General features: G+C 45.4%; 2 protein-coding genes and 1 long non-coding RNA gene across 6 annotated transcripts in view; all 3 read left to right on the forward strand.

Annotated features, from left to right (window-relative positions):
• Positions 1–5,865, forward strand: part of LOC108919869 (insulin receptor-like) — a 72,429-nt gene extending 66,564 nt beyond the window's left edge. For both annotated transcript variants that reach the window (XM_018728184.2, XM_018728185.2), the window contains 9 exons: positions 1,664–1,820; positions 1,956–2,055; positions 2,178–2,245; positions 2,368–2,597; positions 3,298–3,408; positions 3,513–3,672; positions 3,774–3,903; positions 4,168–4,302; positions 4,717–5,865. In XM_018728184.2, the coding sequence (XP_018583700.2) occupies positions 1,664–1,820; positions 1,956–2,055; positions 2,178–2,245; positions 2,368–2,597; positions 3,298–3,408; positions 3,513–3,672; positions 3,774–3,903; positions 4,168–4,302; positions 4,717–5,071 (1,446 nt within the window). In that variant the 3' untranslated portion in view covers positions 5,072–5,865. The remainder of the gene's footprint in view (positions 1–1,663; positions 1,821–1,955; positions 2,056–2,177; positions 2,246–2,367; positions 2,598–3,297; positions 3,409–3,512; positions 3,673–3,773; positions 3,904–4,167; positions 4,303–4,716) is intronic.
• A 45-nt stretch (positions 5,866–5,910) lies between these two features.
• LOC108919932 (uncharacterized) lies at positions 5,911–10,955 on the forward strand. The gene is made up of 2 exons (XR_001964964.2): positions 5,911–6,910; positions 7,263–10,955. It is a non-coding gene; the product is annotated as an uncharacterized LOC108919932 (long non-coding RNA).
• A 6,272-nt stretch (positions 10,956–17,227) lies between these two features.
• The window catches only part of arhgef18b (rho/rac guanine nucleotide exchange factor (GEF) 18b), a 39,203-nt gene continuing 29,892 nt past the window's right edge, over positions 17,228–26,538 (forward strand). Inside the window, exons 1-10 of one of the 3 annotated variants that reach the window (XM_018728347.2) lie at positions 17,228–17,311; positions 21,194–21,326; positions 21,758–22,236; positions 22,360–22,534; positions 22,935–23,058; positions 23,321–23,372; positions 24,408–24,467; positions 24,781–24,858; positions 25,141–25,255; positions 25,637–25,805. In XM_018728347.2, the coding sequence (XP_018583863.1) occupies positions 21,785–22,236; positions 22,360–22,534; positions 22,935–23,058; positions 23,321–23,372; positions 24,408–24,467; positions 24,781–24,858; positions 25,141–25,255; positions 25,637–25,805 (1,225 nt within the window). In that variant the 5' untranslated portion in view covers positions 17,228–17,311; positions 21,194–21,326; positions 21,758–21,784. Of the gene's footprint in view, positions 17,312–21,193; positions 21,327–21,757; positions 22,237–22,359; positions 22,535–22,934; positions 23,059–23,320; positions 23,373–24,407; positions 24,468–24,780; positions 24,859–25,140; positions 25,256–25,636; positions 25,806–26,538 lie in introns of those variants that run through there. The other 2 variants (XM_018728348.2, XM_018728349.1) reach the window with 2 other exon arrangements.

Raw genomic sequence — 26,538 nt, forward strand, 5'->3', positions numbered from 1 at the left:
GATTTTAACTGGTTTCTTGCAATAGTGTATGTGCCTGTACAAGCTGTGTACCAACAAAAGAAAAAAAACCCTAAGCTAAATCACAGTTGAACACTTTTTGACTGTCTAAACAAATTGAATGTAACAGTAATATCCTTAAGGAGGCCAAAGCAGACACATAGGTTGAGATGCACTCCATAAGCAGTAGGACATGTGTTATTTTTACTTAGATTCTTCTAGCTGATGCTTTTCTCCAAAGTGGCTGAATGTTAAACTGCTTACAGTGATTGACCCAATTATATGGCTGGGTGATTTTTCCTACTCTGTCAGTTCAGGGTAAGTACCTTGCTCAAGAGTACTGCAGCAGGAGACGGAATTTAGACCCGGTCCTACAATTGTAAGATGACTGACAGCTCCAGCCTCTACACTGCTGATCAGGTTATTTCTAAACACGTCAGGCTTTAGCCGTCCGGCTGTGTCCCCGCACTCTGTGCATCCGCTGTCTTCGGCGCTTTGCCATATAGCGTTCAAGTTCTGTGGAATAAGGTGCACGCTGTACCGTGCGAGTGACCGCGGTGCCCAAAATGAGTAGTGAGCGCTGCATCCTGACAAGCACATCGGAGATTTGTTAAAGTGCAAAAAATTATAGATTGCATTAAATACGACACACAAATGATACATTTCTAAATAGTAAAACCCCATTTACGAATGTGTAATTCATCTGTTGTATTACTTTATTGCAAAGAATAATAAAGCGCAGCTTTCTTACACTAACATTACCGCCACTCTTTTTGGGCACAGTCCTATTTCCAGACTTTTATATATATATATATATATATATATATATATATATATAAAATTGGCTTTGTTGTTGTTAAAATTGTTTGTCTCCATAGCAACAAATTGCAGACTTCAGTTGATATGCATTGGCTGTTCCTCGGCTTGTTTGTTTTCCGCTGATTTGAGTATGTGGACCAGCAGCGCTGCCGTTTCTCACTGCACTGTTTTTCTGAAACTGCCATAGTGTTTCCATTACCGTGGTACACCTGGCTGAAATGCAGCAGAACTGAGAATAGCTCGCTTCTTTTCCCCCACATCAACAGGAATCGAGACAATTTGCCTTTTTCGTGTAAACTCCCAGCAACTGATGTGTTTAGAAATAACCTGATCAGCAGTGTAGAGGCTGGAGCTGTCAGTCATCTTACAATTGTAGGACCGGGTCTAAATTCCGTCTCCTGCTGCAGTACTCTTGAGCAAGGTACTTACCCTGAACTGACAGAGTAAAAATTACCTTACAGTAACGTCTTTCGCTGCGTGAAGTTCCTTCTGTTACACAAGTTGGGCAGAAAGCATTAGCCAGCGAGACTCTTGGGGTGTGTACCTGCGAACCCGTGCAAAGGGTCCTTCGTCTGCAAAGGTCGCGACTGTGGGGAACATAAGGATTTTTGTCTTAAGATGGCAATAAGGTGTTTTTTAAAGAAAACTTTCATGTTGAATATTCAGTGAAACGTGGAAGATGATAAATGGCTGAACAGTTCAAAGATCAAGGCTTCTGTCCCAGCTCTGAAGAGCAGAGACGCAATGGACTTTGAGAAAACCCGTGTACGTAACTGTGCGTGGTTTCTCGCGTAACCGTAACGTGAGTCCTCACCTCAAGCCTACTTCACCTGTCTTTAATGTCCAGGAGCTACATCACTGCGTGTCCAGGAAAATGTATGCATCCATGAATGGGTGCAAGCTGACAGTGGTGCACCCTGGGAATTACACGGTGAGGATCCGGGCCACGTCGCTCGCAGGCAACGGATCCTGGACTGAGCCCACGTACTTTTACGTGCCGGACCGTAAGTCGTGACCGCTGCCCGCCTCTCTCTGCTCTTTGCGACCGTATGCATTAGGGACGGACAGTCGCCGCGTTCGGTGTGATCTCCTCGGCAGCTCTTTTCGAAAGCGTTTCTGTGCCGGTGCATTTTGTGCAGGGACTGACAGGAACTTGATGAAGATTGTCATTGGACCGGTGGTCTGCCTTATCCTGCTGCTCTTGGTGGGAGCCGGCGTCTTTGTGATGTTCAAAAAGAAGTAAGCGTCCACTAAACGAATTCCCTTCTAGCCGCATTCGAATTCCGTGCCGCTGTGCTTCGTAGACGGGTCGTTTCACGTGTCGCGTTCGTGCTCACTTGATCCCTGTCGTGTTCCTACAGACAGATCGAAGGACCTACTGGACCTCTGTATGCGTCATCTAACCCGGAGTATCTCAGTGCCAATGATGGTGAGAACGTGACGTTGGGCCGTTACGCGATTTTTGTTCCCAAATCAAACCGCTGCAAATCCGCTGGCTTTTGTTGTTCCTCTGGCTGGACGCTCATGGCTTTGTGCATATCTCCCATGCAGTGTACGTGCCGGACGAGTGGGAGGTGCCACGGGAGAAGATCAGCGTGCTGAGGGAGTTGGGCCAGGGCTCCTTCGGCATGGTGTACGAGGGCATCGCCAAGGACATCGTGAAGGGCGAGCCCGAGACCCGAGTGGCAGTGAAGACGGTCAACGAGTCGGCCAGCTTGCGCGAGAGGATAGAGTTCCTTAACGAAGCCTCGGTCATGAAAGCGTTCAGCTGCCACCATGTGGTGAGGGCTGCGTCGTGTCCACGGAGCCTCGAGAGATGCCTCCACGTAGGAGGCTTAGTCCTCGGAATCTTACTTTCCTGGAGAGATCTGCCTTAGCTGTGACAAATGCAGCTTATGCTGCGTTGAGTTGTAATCAAGCCGTTACCTTTACATTTACGTTTATTAGTTTAGCAGACACTTAGCAGACAGCCGCACGCTGATTTGTTGCAACGATTTATTTAGTGTTTAGCTGACAGCTTTGTCCAAGGTGACTTACAGTGCTAGATACAGTACAGTGAACAACCTGCTGTCACTCGCACACCTGTACATCAGAACAATGTAACGTGCACACACAGGAGAGTTTAGAGTCACCCATTTGCCCGAAACACATGTCTTTGGACTGTGGGAGGAAACCAGAGTACCCGGAAGAAACCCACGCAAATACGGGGAGAAGATGCAAACTGTATATAGACCGCGTGAGGACTGAACCTACATCCAGTCGCTTCTCCCAGGTGCTGCGAGGTTGCAGTTTTATCCACTATGCCAGCAAACCACAGTGTTCTCTACAGTTTTTCTACATCTCACGAGTCCAACACATGACTAAGCAGTACTACAGCTCTGTACTGTTTGCACTGGTTGTGCTTTGAGGATCCAGGTGAGAAACCCTGTGCTTTGTACCATGGGCACACAATTTTTACGGTGTTCCTGCCTGTCCTTCCAGGTGCGTCTCCTGGGCGTGGTGTCGAAGGGTCAGCCCACGCTGGTGGTCATGGAGCTGATGACCCACGGGGATTTGAAGAGCTACTTGCGCAGCCTGCGTCCAGACGCAGAGGTGGGAAGCAAAGTCGTCGTGTTACAGGCCACCTGCCTTGTCCAATTACCGTGCACGTTTACCCAGTACGTGTGAAATGGGTTGGTACGTTGCGGTCTTTACAGAATAACCCAGGGCGTCCCCCGCCCACCCTGGAGGAGATGATTCAGATGGCTGCAGAGATTGCGGACGGCATGGCGTACCTGAATGCCAAGAAGTTTGTCCACAGAGATCTGGCGGCAAGAAACTGCATGGTTGCGGAGGATTTCACAGTGAAAATTGGAGGTAGTTACTGTTTGGGAGTTGGTGGCAGTGTGGTTCATGCCTGAGCAACTACAACGGGGTCTGCCACAGTTCTCCTGCTAACGCGTCCTGTGTCGTCTCAGACTTCGGCATGACGAGAGACATCTACGAGACGGATTACTACAGGAAGGGCGGGAAGGGACTGCTTCCTGTCAGATGGATGGCTCCAGAGTCCTTGAAGGATGGTGTCTTTACTGCTCACTCGGACTGTTGGTTAGTGTCGTCGGCGCAGGGCGGGACGTTACGCACTTTCTTTCCTGTCGGTCGCTTCTCAGCTCTGTGGTTCTATGCCAGCTCGATGGTTTGGGGAGCCGGCAAAGCGTCAGTGCATTTCTCGTTGTGTGTTTCCAGTTGTGTCAAGAACGGCAGGACACTGGATCGCAGGCGTCATGTAGCCTCTAGAGGCGAACGATTGTGCCGCTCGCTTCTTGTTGGCTTGCAGTTGTAGGGTTGTTTTCATGCATGTTGTCCTTGCAGGTCCTTTGGGGTGGTCCTCTGGGAGATCAGCACACTGGCAGAACAGCCCTACCAAGGGCTCTCAAACGAACAGGTCCTCAAATTTGTCATGGACGGTGGACATCTAGACCAGCCGGAGAACTGCGCGAAGGAAATGTGAGTGCCTCTCGTGGATGTCCGCGCTGCGTAGGATGGTTTTCGCTCCTCTTTCCGTTGCCTCCGTTCGAACGCTGCGTTCCCTTCCAGCTGAGCCCTTGAAGTGATTACGCTCGATCGAAGTGTTCGCCGAATAAATGAAATGGCCCACAGAGCTTAGAGAATGCTAGAATCAGTATAAAAGGGCACAGAATAACTTAAGTTTTAGTTGAAATGTAAACTAGTTTTGTTCAAGCCATCTCTGTAGCGGTTAAAAAATGAGCCAAAAAGTCCTTAAAAAGATTAATGCTGGGTCCGTATTTGTGTTCACTGGTTGTTTCCGTGGATTACGCAGTCGATCGGTTTTACCCTTTCCGCGCAGCGCTTTATTGAAATGAGGTGCACGGGGTGAACGCGTGTCGCTCTGTCCCGCAGACACGAGTTGATGCAGATGTGCTGGCGGTACAATCCCAAGACGCGGCCCACCTTCCTGGAGATCATCGAGAGGATAAAACACCACCTGCACCCCAGCTTTCAGGAAGTGTCCTTCTTCCACAGCGAGGAGAACAAGCCACCTGAAAGTGAGGAGTTTGACATGGACTTTGAGAATATGGAGAGCATACCCCTCGACCCCTCATCCTACACTCAGCGCGAGGAGAGCCTGGGCAGAGATAACGGGCCCTCCATCGGGCTCCGGGGCAACTACGAGGAGCACGTGCCCTACACACACATGAACGGTGGCAAGAAGAACGGGCGGATCCTGTCCTTACCTAGATCCAGCCCTTCCTAACATTTCATGGTTTTTTTTTTTTTTTTTTTTCCTCTTTTCCTTTTTTGTTTTTGCAGAGGCCCTTCAAAAACAGATCTCAGGACTTTTTTTTTTTCCTTCTTTTTCAAAGCTGCCACAGCAGGATGACACAAGTATGCATTTGTTTTTTTTTTTGTAAAAAAAAAAGAAAAAAAAAAAACTGTGTCATCGTCATTAGATTCTCTCCTGTCTTTATTTTTATCTTTACTGTTGCCAAGTTTCTAAGACTGGGGTATAAAGGAAAAAACTGTGATTACAAACTCTAAACACCACGAAGGCTGCTTAACCTCCTCCTCTTCACATTGTCCTGTTTCCCCTGGATTATGTATTTCTTTTTTTTTTTTTTTTTTTCCTGTTTGACATCTTTTCACAAAAAGTGGCCTTTTTTTTTTTTTTTTATCTGTGGCATATAAACAAAGAGAAGCATCCGTCAAGTGTGTGTAGTTAATATTTTTAATCAACAGAAGTCGGATTGGAGCTGTAGACTGGCATCAACTTTTTTTTTTTTCTCTTAGAACAAATGTTTATTACTAGAACACTTTTTGTTTTGCAGAATTCCAAACTTCATACAGATTCATTAGGTTTTTGGTTATTTTAATTTATTTGCTCTTTTTTTTTTTTTTTTTTTCTTTTTCCACCTTTCAGATGTATTTCTGTGTTCTCACAGTGTGGCTGAAAGATATTTAAAGAGTTTCAATATTGGGTTCCTCAGATTGACCAATAGCTGCTGCTTTTTTTTAGAATTTTATACACACACACACACACACACACACACGCATACATACATTATACATTTATATATATGTGTGTATATGTATAATGTATACATTTTATATATGTATATAGAAAATGTTTCTTTGTATATAATATCTTTGTAAAGTTATCAGAGGCTTTGTTAATCATACGTGGGGTTTTTTCTTTTTTTTTTTTTTTTTTTTTTTTAAAATATACACATTTCTGTCATTTTTTTATTCTTACCCGGATGACACTAATTACCCTTTAAACCCTTGTGTTTTTCAGACCACCGCACATAGTATTTTCTATCCAATGCACGAGAGAAGTGTTCTCTAGGCGCTTTCAGCTCGATATTTTGACCCAGATTTGTAAGACCAAACACAGTGAGCTGTGCTCGTTCAGAGCAGGGCTTCTCTATTGCATATCTGTGTTTTGATCTCTTAGGCTTTAAAAACTTGGTTTGGTCTTCGACTGTTGGGTCAGTGGCTTTTTTCACGTCCTACATGTTCATTGTTTCATGACTTTGCCGTCAGTTCTTTTGCATGTGGGGCTAGAGGCTTCATCATCTTGAGCTCTCTGCTTGCTAGCTCATGGTGGTGGTTGTGGTGGAATGTGGTCCCAAGCACAGATGCGCAACCGAGCCCTGCCCTTTGCAGCCTCCGCTCTTCTGCACGTCGGAGGAGATCTGCGGCTGGGTTACGAAGTCCTTCTTCCGGATTCTTTGCATCTTGCTTCAGGTGTCAGTTATCGGGGACGTTGGGGAGGAAGAGGAAGGTGCGCCTAGAGCGCCGATTTCGGCGCAGCGTGTCCTCCGACAAGGAGTTCTGGCATCGCGTGATGTTTCAAACCCCCTGCTGGAGGGTCAGGCAGGGTTTCGGAAGGGCTGGGTCCAGCTTTGTGTGTTGTGAAGATGCGGGGTCTCTGTACAGACCTGTCGTGAGGGAGAAGGCTGCGTCAAGGGTTCGAGAGCTTGGGGCGAAAGGCCCTCGGTACACGATCTCCACTTGCGTTTGGGCTCCTCTGTTCCCCGTGCTGAACCTGGACACTCTGTGCGAGCGGCTCATTCTCTGCAGTCTCACATTCCAGGTACATCATTGTTGTCCCTGTTGTGCCGTTTGCATCGTTCTTTTTGCTGCTGCTGCGGGCAGGTACAAGAGGCACCTGTGTCAGTGGTATTTCCCCCCCCCCCCCCCCCCCCCCCCCCCTTTGGTTTTTAGTTTTTGCAGTTGTCTTGCACACTTGACCCCCCTGGATTTCGACCTAAGATTCTGCTCTCGCCTCTTTGAGAGGCTATTGAGTGTGTTTCTTCATTGCTATTGAAGAAACACACACACACACACACTATTATTATTCGTGTATAATTGTTGCCACAAAAGGAAACCACAAGTCATACCTCACTCTCCGTCCGTATTATTGTCTCCTCCTGTCCCCTTTTCAGGACTGTATCTCCCACGAGACTCTGCCTGAAGCTAGGAAAAAGCCCACAGCTGGAATGGTTTTGAACTTGGCTGGGTTCATCAGTACATTCTAGCTTTGGGGCTCAATCTTCCCGGCGGCGGAAGAGTTTCCCACCTTGCGTTCGCATGGTCGAGCGACGAAACGAGAGCTTCGCACGCTGGGCTTGGATGTACCCGTAAATGAAGACATTCCTGTGAGTTTTCAAAACAAGTGTGATCAGCACGTATCCGCGAGCTTAATGCATTTTTTTCCCCCTCCCCCGAATTCAGGAGCCATTTAACATCTGCTTTACTTTCGAATGCGTGAACCCTACTAGAAATGTCCACCGAAAAGCACGGGAAGTCCTGCGGGAACGCTTGTGTGACGAGGTAGACGGTGTTCAACGACTGTGCTTCTCTCTTCGCGAGGGTGGGATCTGCACAGCGAGAGCAGAGGAACGTTGACGGTGCGCGATGGCAGGGAGCTGTGAGCGCTCCCGCGCTTCTCGGCCCTTCTCGATGAGTCGTAGGAGCCGCGGACGTTGCGCCGACCTCACCGTCGCCCTCTCCGTCGGGGGCCGCGTACGCGCAGCGACCCCGGAGCCGTGCCTCGCCTCGCCTCGCCTCGCCTCGCCGTTCGAGGCGTTCGTGTCGCTGCGGAGGAGGGACAGTGAGCAGTCTGTCAGAAACCGTGGCTCTCTGCACACGTTGGTCCCGCTTTCCTGTAGCGCCTGGGCTCGGTGTCGGCGAGAAGTAGACGCAGTACCGCAGGTTGACGCTGCCTTTTCTCTCTACATATTTACACGTTGTGATTGCGGAGGAAAACAAGTGACGTGAAAGAATAGACCTCCTCCCAGGTTAGTCATGAAACACTAAGGGCCACAAATGAAGCATGACAACGCGATTGACATCTACCTTCTCTCTTCGTGTGTAAATATTGTAAAGAATAACGTTGCCTAGTTTTTTATAAAAAAAAAAAAATCAGTGCAAAAAAAAAAAATGCTCACAGCTTTGCATATGCCATATTAGCAGTAGGGACTGAAAATATATTTTAAAATGCAAAATTTAAAAAAAAAAAAAAAATCAAATTTTTCTAATTCAAAGGATTATCTTTTAAATCTTATTTATTTTAATATGATAGTGATAATTGTACAAAGCCCAACTAGATTTTTAAAATGTTTTTGATTAGGTTTAGCTAAAAAAAAAAAAAAAAAAAACAAACAAAAAAAGAGGAGCACAGATTCAGGAGAAATAGAGCAAGGAGGGTTTTTTTATGCGGGCAGAGTCTACCTCAGTGTGCTGTGAAACCCTTTGCAGAAGCCCAGTGTGTCTCAGTCGTATGAAATTCCGGAAAGTTCTGGTTGTCGTCGGTGCGCGAAACGCTGATATCGGTGCCATCCCAACTCTTTTCACATCATTCAGACCAAGAATGTGACGTTTTTCCTACGATCTCACTTAGTTCTGCTCTTTGTTTTAAGGTAAAGGAGGTGAAATGTACGGTTTTATCGGTTCTTACAGTCGGGGTCAATGAAGCAGCAGCGAAGGGAAAACGAGGTGTGTTCTTAATTGTTTGCACGCATCTATTAGAGCAGTACGTCGTGTCCTCCACGACAAATATGAACGGCCAAACTTTGTGTGAAGTCACCCGATGGTCGGTCGCTAAAGCGACACTGAGCTTTTAAAACCGTATCTGTAGAAAACAGGGGCTCTGGCACCAGTTTAACTATAATAAAGTCATATGACGCACAAACCTGCCTAAATTAATAATTGCAAAAGAATCTCAACTCATATCTGAAGGCGTCTTATCTGGCTATGAATTGCGCTTAGAATATATGTCTACGCTAGAGGCGAAAAACGTTTTGCGAAAGGGGACGGCTTTCGGTATCCTCTTAATTGTGCTTAATCTTCATTAAAGCCGTGCAGGTTAAAAAGCTTTTTGGCCGGAGGAACTGCTTGACAATCTGGGCTTTCGTCAATTGGCAGAATTACACGGAACGCGCGTTGCGGCCACGGCGACAACTTGGATTTTTGTCCCGCTCGGGCGATTCTTGGAGTTTTCGCGTTGGTCTCGCGCAGGCGAAACGTACGCAGAGAGGACCGTGCGCGAGGCCTCGTTCTTGATGTAACGGGAAAACGGCGTGGGCCGCGAGCTGCCCGAAACCCTTGAGCGGCTCTCAAGCTTTTGCGTGGTCCCGGAAAACATGTCTGGTCCCTGCTTATAAATGTTGGTCTCGAGGGCTGAAAGAGGAAGGTCCGCGGGGATGGCGGTTCCCTTGAGATGTCTTTTTGAACGCAACGCCGTGCCTTCGAAGCGTCGGCCGCCGTCCTTTCTCTGACGCGTACTCGGCAAGGATGCGGAAAAATTCGCCCCAACGTTGCCACGGAAGGTCTCGGACACCATCCCTGCAGTACGTCGGTCTCTCTAGTCCTCCCGAAGCGATGAGGAGCGGGTGACGTACGGCTCGGCTCAGCGGGAGTAGTCGCCCCGCGCGGCTGACCCTTCGGTCCACAGGGTGTTCTTGGCTTCTTTTTTCTTCCATCCTTCTCTATTGTGTTGTTTGAGTTTGACGAAAGAGCCAGGGTACGAGGGCCTGCACTCCAGCTCTATTCCATGGCTGGTCTGGTAACTGTTCCCAAAGAGAAGCGTAGCAGGACAATCTCATGTGCCAAATTAGTAGAAAAATAAAAGGGAAAATGCAAAGGATAGCATGTGCTGGGAGGGGGGGAAGAAAATCTTCACGGCAAACCAGTAAAGCCCTCGTAGGGAACATTCAACCCCAATTTTCCGTTTTTAAATCGGATTGGTTCTTGGTGCTGCATTTCCATGTGTGTATTTCCCTGCCCGTTGCTGGATGGATATACAAACATACGAGTTAAGCAGTAGGAAGCACGTGAGCCCGTAGCGTCCTGTAGATCAGCATGACCTCCTCAACTCTACCAGCATCAGACAGTCTTGGTCAAGAAGGACACGTGTGTGTGTGTGTGTGTGTGTGTGTGTGTGTGTGTGTGTGTGTGTGTGTGTGTGTGAGAGTGAGAGAAGGAAAGAGAAAAACGACACTGATGTGTTTCCACGCTGTGCGCTTCAAACGGAGAGGTTTCCTTTTATTTACAAATAAAAGACCAAATTTAGGCTGGCTTATTGCTCTGCTTGACTTGATATTACCGCATTGAGATACGTGAATGAATTTCAAGGTGTAAGAAGCTAAACTCGTCTCTCCTTTGCTAATCCCGGCTTGCTTCGTGCAACGAACCGGACCGTCCCCGGTCGGATGGGCTTGCGATGAGTTCCCTTTGAGAGAAATCCCAAGTTTCCCCGGTGCGACGTCGCTTTGTTTCGGTCCCGACCCTCTCGCCGCAACTTCTACGGTTTATTCAGCCCTTGATTGCACAACGAATGCTGTCCTCGGCGCGTGTAAAATAAGGTTCGCGATATGTACGCCAAGAGCACGTGGGCCTGAACGCGGGAAGCGGTTTCTGATCCGAAACCTCGGTGTGCTTTAGTTCAGACCGGTATCGAGCGCTGGGCGACGGAGCGAGCTAGTAATGCGGCAACGGTTGAGATCGAGGCTTTGTATGTATTGTATTGTTTTAAAGTAAAGTGAGAGTATTGCGTTTAGAGATGTTAATTTCTATTTTTGTAGCCAACGTAGGGAGGGCAAATGATTTTTTTTTTTTTTTTTTTTGTTTTCCTGATTGTAAACTTTTACTACTCTTGTACTTCATTGAATTTAACGATAATGTACATAACTTCTACTAAATGAAATGTCACGACACAGCCCAGAATGAACGCTCGCTTCCCCTCCCCGAATCGGCCCGGAAACGAAGCGAACGTGCCGCCGGCCCGCGCGGGACGTTCGCGAACGCGTTCGCTCTCCGTCGGTCGGACGTGAGCGGAGTTTCGGATTCCTTGTTCGCGCAAAACGTTTCTCGTCCGCTGACGCAAAGCGATCCTCGGTCTTTGACCGGCCCACGTAGCGAAAGGCTGCCTTTCTACCGGTTTAGAGTGTGCGCGACTGTACGAGATGAGTTCGTAACCGCGACTGCGCGAAGGAAGGTCGCGCCCCACAGCGATGCAGAGGTTCCGTACCTGGGCAGGTTCGGTGGCCGCGATGCATTGTGCTCCTCTTCACCGGTCTTTACCGGTCCTTACCAGCGAAATCCGGCGTGGCCGTGGCGGCGCAAGCGCTTGTAGTCACCGAGCTGAGATCGTGCTGAAGACCCGTTCGAGGTCGGAAAACATTTGGAAGCACCGTACTAACGGCGTGAAACGTCGCTCTGATCTCAGGCGGGAGCGCGCAGGTCGGAGGGCCGTCCGAGCCTTTTGTCACGTTGTTCTCGCAGTGGCCGACTCCGATTTACACTGCTATATAGAGTCAAGTTATTTCGCCCCTGTACGGCGTCCGTTTAGGTTTTTTTCGGTGGAGTTCTCTGTTATTGGTTAGGTTTCTAGTTCTATTTGTGTTCTTCAATTGCTGCTCCTTTTCTCTGTGTGCACATACATGGTCCCAGAATGCTGTGTGTAGTCTTTCAGGATACCTCTTTAATTCATGTATGTCATATATTGATATACTATTTATGTTATATGTGCAACTTATTTTTTTCATGTTATTTAAACAGACGCATGTACGTGCAAAAGGAAAAAGAAAGAAAAATACATGTATATGCGTTCTCCACACACACAAAACGGAGTTCCTCACACTGGATCAAAATGTGCCATTTTCCATTTGTATTTCATACAGATCATATTCACACTGTCACACAGACACACACAGACTGAAATACATGTACAGGATCAAAATGTGCCATGATTAAATAACGCTTGATGATTTATTTTTTCTATGTTTTCGAGTTAGAGCCAAGCAGTGACATGTACAGAAAATGTTGGAATGATATGAAAATAAATCTTGCTGTGTGTAAATTATTCTACAATTAACTGTTTATATTAAAATTATGAATAAAATTATTGGAGAGCAAGTTCTTTTTTGCGCTTCTTTCTCCCCGTCGGTCTTCTCGGAGCAAGGAGATGGGTTGAAGAAAGGAGCGACGACGTACTTGACCCTTCTTCCGCTACGCGACGGTCTAAAATTCGCACCGACCGCAAATGTAGCTGCAGCTCTTCCCTACGTGTGTTACCACGGTCTCCCCCCTGCGGTAACATGCCTGCTGTAGTTCGCTACCGTTCCCGAATCCTTCCTCTGCGGATGCACGTCTTGCCCTTTTCGAGCCCGAAAGAGGACCGAAGCTACAACGCAGTCCTGCAGATGCGCCCTGCATAACATCCGCCCGATCCGCCCTAACCTCGCAGCAGACTGCTCAACTCGTGGTCCGGGCCGTGGCGATATACCTCTTGGACTAATGCGAAGCTCTCCTGTCTGCCCTTCCGGCCTCCGCCGTCAAACCTCTCCCGTTGACGCAGGATGCTGCTGTACCCGCCCTCCTCGTCGCTTTGCGTCGGCTTCCTACAGCTGCTCGCATCAAATTCAACGCTCTGCTTTACGGCCTACGAAACCATCAACGGAGCCGCACCCCGATACCTACGAGACCTGATCGTTCGCTACGCCCCAACCAGACTGCTACGCTCTTCCACCTCCGATCGCTCGGTGGTCCCACGCGCGAAAGGTCCAAAATCGAAAAGCACAAAGGTTTTCAGTTCTGGCTCCGATGTCATGGAATGACATCCCCCTCTCACTCAGAACTGCTGAATCCTCCTCTACATTTAAGGGTCTCCACTCATTTCCTTCTGTCTCGCTTCTCCCCCGATCTCGTAAGTGCTCAATAAACGTGTAAACATTTAATTTTTCAAATAATTTGTTTATTATCAGAAAAGCCTTTATGCAGCTACTTGTGATGAACGCTGTTTGTCCGGTGTTACGTGACAAAGTGACTGTACTCTAACATCACGTACGTGTCTGCACCCAAATCTCTCATTCTGTTGATGTACTATTTTTCTCTGAGATTTAAGTAGCTTTGGAGAAAAATGTCTGCCAAAGGAATAAATGTAAGAGGGTAAATACAGTAGATGGTAAACCCAGAATAAACCTTATGCACTACTGCAGGTCTCCACCATAAGGCGCTGTTGCCCCATTGATGCATCTCTGAGGAAACGTACTACGGTACAGTATAACATTTAACAGCTTTGCTGGAGACAACTGGGGAATTTCACTCTAGTAACTGCAGTCTGTCTAGTATGGATATAGCCAAGCAATTTAACGCTCGATCAAGTACACCTACGGACAGCTGAAAGAGTACTGGTTACATCTACTGCCTTTGAACCCAAAGGTTGCAGGTTTGAATCCCACCCCGAGCTGTAGTAGTATTGAGCAACGTACTTATTTCAAATTCCACCGTCTTATAGTGCATGGGTGGTGCGAGAGGATGTGGGTTCGATCCCCCCTCAGTCTGTTTGGGTTTCCTCTGGGTGCTCTGGTTTCCTCCCACACTCCAAAGACATGCTGTTCAGGTTCCCCATAGTGTGTGAGTGACACAGAGAGAGAGTGTGTGTGTTCCACTGATGTATGGATGAGTGACCCAGTGTAAGTAGTGTATCTAGCGGTGTAAGTCACCGCGGTGAATAAAGTGTGTGGGCTGATAACACTACATAGAGTTCGTTGGAAGTCGCTTTGGAGAAAAGTGTCTGCTAAATACACACACACACACACACACACACACACACACACACATTGTCGAAAACCGCTTGTCCCGTGCGGGGTCGCAAGGAGCCAGAGCCGAACCCGGCAACGCAGGGCGGAAGGCTGGAGGGGGAAGGAACACAGCCAGGATGGGACGCCAGTCTGTCACAAGGCACCCTAAGCGGGACTTGAACCCCGACCCACTGGAAAGCAGGACCTGGTCCAACCCACATGCCACTGCGCCTCCGCACCCCCCTCATTTGCTAAATAAATAAATGTAAATATAAATTGCTCCAGTGGGGGTGGGGAGGGAATGACCCAGCTGTATAAATAGTTATTAGTAGTTTAACATACAAGACAAGCAGCAGTTAAATGAGTCAATGTACACAGTAAGAGAAACTGGGATTCTTGAGACACCTGTGTTACTGGAAAGGAGACACTAAGAATATACAAGAGTCGATTGACCATTAAGACACTGAAATGTCAAGTGTCATTGCCACCGTTTTCTACTGTCACTGTTTCCTTTGATGTAAGCACTTCCTGTGACTCATTCAGCTGCTACAGAAGTCACGTTTTTTTCTCATGAAAGTTTATTGTGAAAGTACTGTATATTCATCAAATCTGGATCCTTGCCTCCAATCTGCAAGGTATCATTTTAAATTCAATTTACACATCCATCATAAAAATATAAATGTTACATTGTTGAATTCTCTTTGAATATAAATGTATAGTACATGGAAAATAAAAGTGAGAACAGCTCGTACGGCTACATCACCTGTGTACGTAGGTCCTTGTGCTGAACTCTCCCTTTTCACCAAAGTGATGCTGTTTGCACTGCCTAAGGAAAACGCCGCGGGCCTCTCCTCGGACTCAAAGCCATTTGCATATTCCCGAGACGTCCCAACCCAAGGAGAAAAGGGCCGTTAACACCCTTCGTTACGGACTCTAGATCCCCCACGTGCCCGTGACAGTTATGTCCCATCAGTTGCATGGGATCTCGTGGCTGTCATCTTAACGGTGGCTCTTCCTCATTGTCACAACTCACAGGTGACCACGGAGGGTGTATCTACATATATGGAGGTTGTTTGCTCCTGCAGGTACCTGGGGATCCACATCAACAATGAACTAGACCACCCACACAACATGGTCAGAGCAGGCCGTATTTTCTCAGAAGGCTTACGTGCTTTAACACATGTACCGAAATTATTTACATGTTTTACGAGACTGTAGTCGCCACTGTTGTCTTCTAGGCTCTTGTGCACTGGGGACAGAAACATCTCCACAGGCGAGATCTGTACGCTCACCGAGTTCATAAAGAAAGGATTTGAGGAAAGACTACTCACCTCAGTGGAGAAAGTAGCAGAGGCCACGATGAGCAGGAAACCAGAGTCCATTATGAACAATGGCTCACATCATGTGCATAAAGTGATCGCCATGAGCTCTTTCAGTCATTGGATTGTTCAGTCACAGCACATAAAGGGATGCTTTTGGGAGTCAACAACCAAGCGTCTACATAATGCTGGTCAAGGGCCTGTTAGCTCCTGAACATTCACATTGACATTTATTCATTTAGCAGATGCTTTTCTCCAAAGCGACGTACGTCTCGGAGAATACAATTTGTGATTCTTAAGTAAACCTAGTTTCCTTTCCACTTGAAGCAGCGATGTTCATCGCCCGAGTAGGTGCATAAAACGCAGGATAGATGAATCCTGATGACCTTCCTAGAATTTTTTTCTTTTTCTTTTTAATAATAAGGTACATAAACATTCACGTACCATGCCGGAGTAGCAGCTGTGTAAAGGCTTATCTGGGGATCATCATGAAGTTACGGCACATGAACGTTTACGCCATACACGAGCAGGAGAGATCTTGGGTGAAGCGAGTCCGGAAAAGGTGAGTTTTCAGACCCTTCTCAAATGTGGACGGAGTTTCGGTAGTTCTGAGTGAGAGGGGGAGGTCGTTCCACCACGACGGAGCCAGAACCGAGAACCTCCGTGCTTTACCTTTCGTACCTTCTCTGGTAAAGCAAGACTTCCCCTGTCTTTCTTTCATAGATGTCTGAGATTCGCATTATGATTTTCAACATCTTTCTGAGACGTCGTTGAGTCATTTGAGTCTCCTGATCAGGACTCCCGAGTTTGTGGGAAGAAGTTGCAGCAGCCCAGTAACGTTCAGTGTCTTCTGGGGTTTCTGTTTAAGTCAGAGGGGTTTTCATCTTCTTCCTCCCTCTCTCATGCTACATGTCACAGTCACATGATGAATTCATGACATGCTGCCTTTGTAACTTATACCCACCTCATGTTCTCATGACTTTGACCTATGCACTTAAAATGTCACATAACTGTTGTTTTGCAAGTAGTCTTTGACCTGCCTATGCTTACCTTTATAATAAGTGAATAATTTAATGTAAACCAAAACATGATTTTTATTTCGCACACACTTCTCACCAGAGTGGCGTACATCTCAGAGACAAACACAAAGAGTGTGTTACATCAACAGAAGGAGAGGTTTGGATGCAGACTGGTGATGCTGGAGTACAGCCATTTTCTCACATATCACCATATGAACCAGTCTGGTTACATCATCATGATGTATGAAGGGTTATGCGTCATTCGGCCATTTCTGATTTAAAAAAATATATATAATATATTATATATATATATATATATATATATATATATACTGTATTATATATGTGTTAAAGATACACTTACACGTTTGGTTTTGCTTTTGACGCGTACAGGCGCTAGCGAGGGAAAAAACTGAAACTAACTAAGCACACAAAGTGCGCAGTGGATCGTGTCGCGTGTGTGTGCGCGCGCGCGCGTGCGTGTCGCGCGCACTCGGGTACACTGGCGCTTCTGGCAACAAGTTACTCAACCTACAAAACCACAAAGTTAGTTCTGCTTCACTGTTGTTTTTTTTTTATATTTGTTTGTTTTTTATAAAATGAACAAAAGCTGCATTTTGTGTTCTTTCCGCAAAATGCCGTCCGGATGTGTCCCGGAGGATGTGAACGAACGAAGTAGAGCTGAAGTACTTGAAACTGCTGTGTGTCTTCTCCGCCCGTCGCCGGCCGCTACTTTTTAACGCATTAGACGGCTGTCAGTATGATCTAGTATCGCTATTCTCTTATGAAACGCTTTTTTATGCAATGTTCGTCTTCCGAAACAGCCTCATAAACGCTTCCACTCGCACGGCTGCCCCGAAATTTCACGTCAGAAAGGGGAAGTGGCTCGAGATGCTGCGAAGCGACTTCGCGGTCACAGGCTGTGCGCGCGCGCCCTGCCAAGCGCAGCTTAAGAGCGCGCGCGCGCGCACTTGTGGCGCCACTTGAGTAGCGCGAGACCCGCGGAGCGCGCGCAACGTGCGATTGAGCGTCGCGGCTGGTAAAAGCGAGCGACGCGCTATTATAAGCGGAGGTGAGTGCGGTGTGTTTTTTCTGCTTGCGCGAAGCAGCTCATCGGTGCTGCTGGCGGTTTATGCCGCGCTGTGTGTTTTGTTTGTGTATTTATGACACAAATTGTGCCGCTTTGGCTAATTGTTTGCGCATGATGAAGTAGTGAGTGTCGCCAACTTCACAGGAGAGAAACCGTTTTACTTCGGTTCCTGCTGCAGCTCACACGTCACGTCACGTACTGTAGCTGCTGCGCTGGCTGGGCTCCTGTGCACTTCTGAGGTTTTCAAAGTTGCATTGTTTACAGCTTTATTGTATCTAAGACATAAGAAATAAAATAAAGATATATTTTAATGTGGACCGTGCTTAAAAAGGGCCATTTGCTGCCCTTCCATCGGACCCCGGGCTCTCACACACACACACAGACTCAGAGAGCTACGACGACGAGTCCCAGCGGCAGCAGCATCCGGCATAATTACCGCCGTCACGGTTTACAGGCCGCTCGAGAAAGTTGCTAAAACGCATGATTTTCCCCCTGATAAACCAATGCAGTTTTTATATTTCACGGGAGGTTAATTTGTAAAAACGGAAGTGCACTCTGCAGTTATAAAATTAGCAGGTTACTGAGTTTTATTTCGAGCTAGTCCCTCTGAGTGCCGCTAGTGGTGCTACAAACTTAACTGAAGACTCCAGTGAAGAAGTGAACTGAATAAATGCTGCATTTAGTTTTCTCTGAGGTGAAAGAAAAAAAGAGTACCTTGCAAATCTTACTGTGTTTTCAGTAGGTCTGACACGTGGGAAGACGCTTCTCACTGAGCAGTTAACTGATGGTCTGCAGAGACTTTCAGTCGCCAAGAGTTGGGAAATAAATTATCATCATGATGATCATGATGATGTACCTTGTTTCACCTGAGTCCGTCAGTGCTGTACGGCGGGTGCAGCAAAAAAACACACTACACTGTGGCTCCTTTTTACTGTAGGCTAGTATTTGACACCTGCTCACCCTTCTCCTCCTTTTCTCTTCTCTCTCTCTCCTCTTCCTTCCTTCCTTCCTTCCCTCCCTCCCTCAGACATGCTGTCATCCTGCGTTTCTCCTTCCCTCTTTATGTCCCACACACCCTCAGTCCCTGGGCGAGAAGCCCTTTCCTGCTCCATCCCGTGTTGGTCGATCCCTCGTTCCAGCTTTGGGCTCCTTCTCCGTTCGCCTCCGCTCCTTTCTGGCAGGTTCGTCTCCCTGGTTCCCAGCATTTTCCATGACCGACTTTCTCAAGCAACTCCTGGCTCAGGATGAAACTGTTGTCCTTAAAAATAGGTTTTCCATGCTTTTCGTAGCGCTTTATACACTAACCTTTTTTTTCCTTTATGCTTTTCTCCTTGGTTTTTTAATAGCTCTTAGCTTTAACAAATAGTTTTGAATGTGCTTTCATGTCATAGTCAGGTATTGATCACTTTCACACGCACACACACACACACACACACACACACACAGAGTCCATGACCGCTTGTCCCAAGCGGGTTCGCGGCGAGCCGGAGCCTAACCCTGCAACCCAGGGCGTAAGGCCGGAGGACACACCCAGGACAGGTCACCAGTCCATCACAAGGCACCCCAAGCAGGACTCGAGCCCCAGACCTGCCAGAGAGCAGGACCCAGGCAAACCCACCACGCCACCGCGCTTCCCTTGATTACTTTCAGCTTTCTCACATTTTACTGTTTTGATAGCAAGATCTACATGGGTGAGTTCAAAAGGTTGAAGAACACAATTGTTAAAGTGTTCTGTATTTTAAGACTCAAGAGTAAACAGTAGTCAAGAAGAATCTTCATGGAAAGGTGGTGATTTGTTACATTTTTAGGGATTTGTCATGAGAAGATATATACATAAATACTTTATGTTTATTGATCCTAGGGGATATTTTGTAATGTAATATATGAAAGAAAAACGTATTGAAAATCTTACATTCAAGTTTAGTCATTTTTTCAAAAAAGAAATTTGTATACACACACTTTCAGAACCGCTTGTCCCATACGGGGTTACAGAGCCTACCCAGCAACACAGGGCATAAGGCTGGAGGGGGAGGGGACACATCCAGGACAGGACACCAGTCCGCCACAAGGCACCCCAAGCGGGACTCGAACCCCAGACCCACTGGAGAGCAGGACCCAGTCCAACCCACTGCGCCACTGCACCACCATGCCCCCTTGAGAAATTTGTAATGCACTTGAATCATTTTTCAGTATAACATGCCTTTGTTTTCTGGAGAAAGGGAGCTAAACAGAACCAATATTTAGTGGATAAGGGAAGTGAGTTGCCAAAGTGTCATTTCGACCAGGGCCTGAAAAGTGAATTGGGACAGCTACTTTTCTTTTCATTTCAATGATATGTCTGTCTTTCTGGGTTCTTTTGCCTCATACATAACAAGTCCAGCCTCTACTAGATGCAGTATGGCCAGTGCAAGTTGTAGATAAATGTTTGATCAGCAGAGCAACGCAGGTAGCAGACCTCTTATTTTATATTTTAACAATATGGCAGTCTCATAAGTAGTTCTGTCACATAATCAACTTGGATAACCATGTGTTCTTTTAAAATGTATTTTTCCCTGATTTTCTTTGAGCAACAACATTTTGGAATCTGATTGGTTGAACAAAGTCTTAAAAATACAGCTGGACATATTTTCAAACAAATATCAGCCTAAATATCCTGAAAGCCCTCGGAATCTATTATTTGTATATGTAAGTATAAAAGAAAGTGCATAATTATAAGTATTGGATACATCATTATAAATAATAGTGAAATATCAGAATATCTCACACACACGCAGTCTGAAACCGCTTGTCCCGAGCGGGGTCACGGCGAGCCAGAGCCTAACTTGGCAACACAGGGCACAAGGCTGAAGAGAGAGGGGACACACCCAGGGTGGGACACCAGTCTATTGCAAGGCACCCCAAGCAGGACTCAAACCCCAGACCCACCAGAGAGCAGGACCTGGCAAAACCTGCTGTGCCACTGTGCCCCCTCATATCAAAATGTTTTGCATATAATTGATGATTCTGTGTCATGCTTGAAGCTCTTTTCTGTAGTTCAATGTATTTTTCAATCCTTAGTTGTAAATCATTTTGGGAGAAATCTTTGTGAAATTTAAGTGAAATCTTGAGTTTTTATTTATATATATATTTAATATCATTTTAAAGCAGCATAAATAGTTTTTAAACTGAGTGAGACTGCGCATCTACCGAGAAGATTTGACAGTTTCACAACCAAGTGGGGTGTCATTCTCATGTGCTGTACCTTCAGTTCCACTTGTCACCACCTAGACCTCTGACAGTTTTGGGGTGTTTTGTCACCTGATTCATGTGTTAAATTTTGAAAGTGGATTGCTAAAGGGGCCATGAGACCTTGTCATGACAGAAAATGACAAAGCCACAGAAACACATGGTCGACATGCCTCAACAGTTCACATTTTGCAGTGCTCATCTGCCAGTCATTCAAGTCACAGCACTCAGTTACCAAATGTGTGGCAGAAGGCAGTTGTCACTCGTGCTCTTTGTCATCTGAAAAGCATACATGTATGCCTGAGAGCTTTTCTTCCACCAAAACGCTGCCATTTTATGTGGATCACATTTAAGCACTGAAATTAATGAGACTAATCAGAAAAGGTACAGTTGTTGGGTATGTGGAAGAGTATGTGGTTAAATAGGACTAGATTTTAAATAGGTCAGCAGTTATTCTTATAGGTATTTCTTCTCCACGTTCATTACGCAAAGTAAATTGTGGCTCGTTAAATAAACTTAGCCCAAAGCCAGGTTCATTAGAAGTGAATACTGGATTGTTTGGGTGGCTGTTATTTGTATGATGGGTGTGTTTGTTCCTTGTTTTGGAAGTATCTGAAATGACAACATTTCCTTTTACAGCCTCTGAATGTAAGCCATGTTCCTCGGTGTGCTGCAGTTCTCTGAGGACACGATGGGCTTTGTGCCTTTCCACTTCAGCTGTTGCACAGTATATTTTCAACAGAATGACTGAGGAGGAGATGGGAACAAGCAGGTACTGTGTTCTTTCAGTGTGTCAGTCAAGTGATTCAAGCTCGTTGGGGGGCTGGAAGTGGCGTCAGTGTCCTTTTTCTGCGATAATTCTTGATAGTATTTGAATTAAATTCTTGAATCCAGAGATTCTGTGATGTTTGATGGGTGGGGGGGGGGTTTGGCTGCAACTCCTGATAACTTATGTCCAACTCAGTGGGGTGGGTAATCTCAGAATTTGATATTCTGTAGTTAATGTCCTGTAGTAGTAGTCCTGTAGTTCCTGTAGTTAATGAACAGGTTGTAATGTACACCTGAAGTAACTTGACAAATATTAATCTCTGTGATAATTTAAATTGAGCATATCTTTTAAGATTGGATTGCTTGTATGTTTAGCACAAAAGTTGTATGATGTGGCACAGAATTCTTGAAATAATAGTGTATTATGGCTTCCAGAACCAATCCTATGGGCAGAGTGAATACATGGACCATGGACATTACAGAGACAGCAGTGTGAAGGATATCTCTGGGTTAGACACATCTTTGAGGAGCGCAGAGCTTTTGAAAAACCCAAAGGTGGACTCTTTCAGCATCTCCCTTGCATCCTGCCTGTCCAGCCATAACTTTCCTATCAGCATTCAGAGCCACAGCTCAGAACTGTTCTTTTCTGGTGCTGACAGTGGTGCCTTTCTAGTTTACTGGTCCTCCAGGGAGACACCTGTGTCTCTTCACTCAGGAAGCACCATGGATCCCTACTGCTACCAAATACCAGAATCTACCACCACTGTAGGTGTTGTGGAGCAGTTAGACAGTGGACAGGAAGAAGAAGACATGGAGCTAGAAGTGGGAACGTTCCCCATGCTGGTGAGGTCCATGTCCACATCACGGAGGCACAGTTGGGAGTTCCCCTTGTCGCCTGTCGAACCAGGGAGGAGGTGAGATACCGAGGTCTGAATGCGAAACCATGTCCATTAGGTTAAACCTGCCAACATACGCTTCACCTTGAATGTGTTGGAAAAATAAGTTTCTCTGAATGTATGAATGTTTGTTTTTGCTAGACTGAGTCTAGACACATCAGCCATGGACAGCGATGGAGACAGGGAGGAAGATCTACAGCAGTCTACACATATCCACCAGTACTTTGTTTACCCAGAATGCCTCAGTGATTTAGATGAGCCTGATAGGCTAACAGAGAAGCCCTTGACCAGCTCTGAAACAAAGCATACAGAATTGGTAATCTTGCTTTTGTTCTGTCCCTCATATTGTCAAGGTTTTCTACTGGGCAGTTGACCCTGATTCAAGTGTAATTTTACTGTTTTATTGAGCTCTCATTTTTTATACAATATACTAGCAAAACAGGTCAGTTGTCTTTAAAACAGTAACCCATGAATAAAAACTCATTAAAATCATTGTTATATGTAATTCTTTATTAGTAGTCTAACCAATTATGTGAATTTATTCTTTCACAGTCCTGTACTGACTTGTTTTATAGAATGGGCTTTTCCAGAACTGCGCTAACAGGGATAATATAATACACCTGTAAGGAAAGCAAGATGAGGGAGAGATGTAAGCCTTGCTGAAGCTATGCTAGGCAAGTGTCATAACAAAAATCTTATTTTGGTGTTCATCACAGGAGTCAGGCAAGTCAGGGAAGATCCTGTACTCAGAATCTGAGGTCATGGCAACAGAGCACTCCAGAGGCTTGAATTTGAGCTACGTGCTGGAAACTTCTACACAGGCTGACACAGTGGAAGGAGGTAAGCCCTAGCAGGACATGGCATCCCCCCTGCTGTAGATATCACTGTGCATGATTCACGCCTACAGCACATTGCAGGTACAGAAGAATTGTACCGATATAACTGGCTCCCCTATTGCTGGGTGGTTTTTCAATGGGATAGCCTTTTTTTATTAAAACTGCTTTTTCCTCTCTTCTTGTTGAATATGTATTCACCAGTAACATAAGTGTTTACGTAAACAGTGGCCTGTGTTGAGTATATCTGTGCAACTGTTCTGTTGCAGAAGAGCGGGACCTGGATGACAAGCTACATTCTAGAGATGTTCAAAGTCATATGTAAGTTTGGCTTCCAAAGAGTTCCTCTCAGTGGCCAGGCTCTCTTCTCCCTGTGGTTGGAGTCCTCAACCTCTGAAACCAAATTACTGTAAACCACACTGGAAGGCCTTTTCCACACTTTTTTGCTTAGTTATGTATTCTGTTGATGAAAATTAACTTGTCATTTTGTTTGTTTACTACTTGATGATGGGGCAGTTGGTAGTGTAGTGGTTAGCATCTCTGCCTTTTGGACCCTAATGGTCGCAGGTTCAATTCCCACATCTGGCTGTAGTACCATTGAGCAAGCTACTTTCCCTAAAATAGCTCAAGTAAAAATTACCCGACGATATAAATGGGTAAGTAATTGTAAGTATCTTAACATTATAATCCATGTTGGAGAAAAGTGTCATGCTAAATGAGTAAATGTAATGAGATGGGTTGCATTCTCTCCTGTAAATATCAGTGAACTGATGAGGTATGGAATTAATTAATGGAGACTGGTGACTGAAGGGACATCACAAATAAGATATTGTTTCATAAGTTTACACATTCATTCCCATTTTTGCATGGAAGTAAATTCTTACACATCCAGTAACCCATAATATGGACAGCTGGTAGTGTAAGGCTCAGTGCTGTTCCTTTTGGATGCAAAGGTCCCAGGTTCAAGCCTTACCTCCAGCTATAGTAAGGTACTTATCCAGAATTGCTTCAGTAAAAAAATTACCCAGCTCTATAAATGTGTACATAGTTATAAGTGCCTTAACATTGTATCTTGCTTTGAAGAAAAGCATCACCTAAATGAATAAATGCAATAGTTAAAAGCAGCCAAGCCTTACTGGTGTAAGCTGTCTTTGGTGCTCTGGGGAGAGTATAGACTTGCCCTTATGTTCCTTCACTCAGAGCTTTTCCAGGTCCTTTGGCCTTGCTCATGAATCTATGCTTGGGAGCATTGGATGTCAGGCTTAGTGATGTCACCCAGAATGCCAGCTGTTGTTGGCAGCTAGTCATGCTAAGGTATTGTTTATCATAGACTGATAGTACTGAACATGTTTTCAGAGCTAAAGCAGTTACACTGGCAGGTAAACACTGCCCCCGAGTCAGCCCCCCTGCCCTAATGTATCCTCGTTTATGTACTCCTATACAGTATTAGCCTAATACCCTTGGATGTATGTGTAACAGTCAGGCAGTTGTCTGAAGTAGGTATAGAAATGGATTTAATGTTGCTGTGTCTGACAGAAGCCTGGCTAAAAATTTCTATGTACTTATATGGACTTCAGTCCTTAAGCTAAAATAATCCACAAGGAAATGATGTAAGCTTCACGAAGTACAAATAAAACATAAATGTGGCATGGAGCCATGTTGTGTCTAAGAAGAGACTTTTTCAGTTCCCTGTAAAGTAGTTGTTTCCTTAATATAATCTATTCCACAGGACTAAGCCAACAGGTTCATCAATGGAGGACAAAGAAATGTCTGGGAGTGTCACCTGGTATGAGTTTCTCTCAAATGAGTAAGTTGCTCATCAAGGAATCCCTTTGATACATTCTACATTATGTATTGCATTTGTTTAATTTACCATAATTTTTGCTGATGGTCTGTGTCATTCATTCATAAAATGCATGAGCCCCATTTTTAAATTCTTAGTTTTAATGTTTCATTATCTCTGAACTTATAGAATACCTTTTTCACTTTATTAGCAGTGGGCTGAGAGGGTTGATGTAGCTGTTTTTGCTACATGTTCCATATGAATTGTCATGGCAGTGCCATACTCAGCGGTGCAACATTCTCACAGAAATGATGACGAAGAAGAGGACCGAACAGAGAAAGCGGAGCTTGGCAATAAGAAGGTCAAACGCACATTCAGCTCCCTGAGGAACAGAGTGACAGGTTCCTTCAATAAGGACAAGGTTTGCCAAAGAACCAGCCATCAGCCCAAATTCCCAATATGTTATTGTAAGACTTGGAAAGTTAGTGTTTAGATGGATGGATGGATAGCTAGAACCACTCAGATAACTGGAAGATTAATGAAACAGCCATTACTGCCAAAACATGCTGCTTCAGTCAGCACTGTTTGTGTGGCAAGCTGCGTGGCCCACTATGAAAGTGTGTAGTCCTAACACGACTGTTATTCATAATTCATGTACTCCTTGATGCACAGAAGCATAGCAGTAATTAATGTAACTTTGAATGTGAAATTTGCATCACAGTCATTCATGTGAATTATTGGAGATTGAGCTAATAACCACAGATCTCCAAAATTCAAAATCAACATTTTGTGTATTTTTCAGGGTAAGAGCAAAGAGAAAGACAGGGGAAGAGAGAAGGAGAAAGAGTCCAAAGAGAAATTCAAGGCACACAGTAATGGACATCAGCTTGTCCCTGGCATGTTTTCCAGCTGCACAACGTGTTCATTGTGTAGCAAAACCCTGCAGAAGAAGAACAGCCTGCAGTGTCAGAGTGAGTGCCCCCTGCTGCCTCCCCCAGTGGCTCCAAGCATGACCTTCATCTATTCAGTGTACACTGCAGGAAGCCTTGCTCTTGATCAAGTCTCTGTGTTTCTTGCTCACCGCTCCTGCTGAATCACAGGTGCTATAAAATGCATGCGATCCACTGGATAGTCTTGCACTGTTGTGTTCAAGGACACAAATGCATAGCGTCAGGGTTGCTAGGACGTGTCCAATGGCGTAATAACTTTATTAGGACTACTTTTTTGCAACATTCTGTTATGTGAAGTTCTAAAGCTTCTGATGAAACAAGGTTTAGCATTTTCCTAAGAAATTGCTTCAGAGTTTGCAAAATTTGGCACTGTTTTGTAGTTGCTTTTCCACTTACATAACAAGCTGTCATCAGTTCAGGGTGACAGAAAGCATTGTAAAATAAACATAAAACATAAAAGTATACTACACTGGTAATTAATCATTTCTGTTGACAAAAAATATAACTTCAGCAACTTTTACACTTCTCACAGTTAGCTGTAGCTAATCTCATACATTTTTTAGTAGTAAACCTCTTGAGACATGTCCTAATGCTTGATGTTCTGTGCAGTCTTTTAAAACCTCCAGTCCCATTTCTAGGAATGCAGAAGTGAAAATGCCTTAGTTTAAAACAAGGAACTGACGTAATACTGTTTGATAACTTGTTTCCATTGTAGATTCTAAATTGAAGCCATGTTAAAGCTTTGTCATTCTTA

The sequence above is a fragment of the Scleropages formosus genome, chromosome 9, assembly GCF_900964775.1.
Source record: "Scleropages formosus chromosome 9, fSclFor1.1, whole genome shotgun sequence".
In the NCBI taxonomy this organism is placed as follows: Eukaryota; Metazoa; Chordata; class Actinopteri; order Osteoglossiformes; family Osteoglossidae; genus Scleropages; species Scleropages formosus.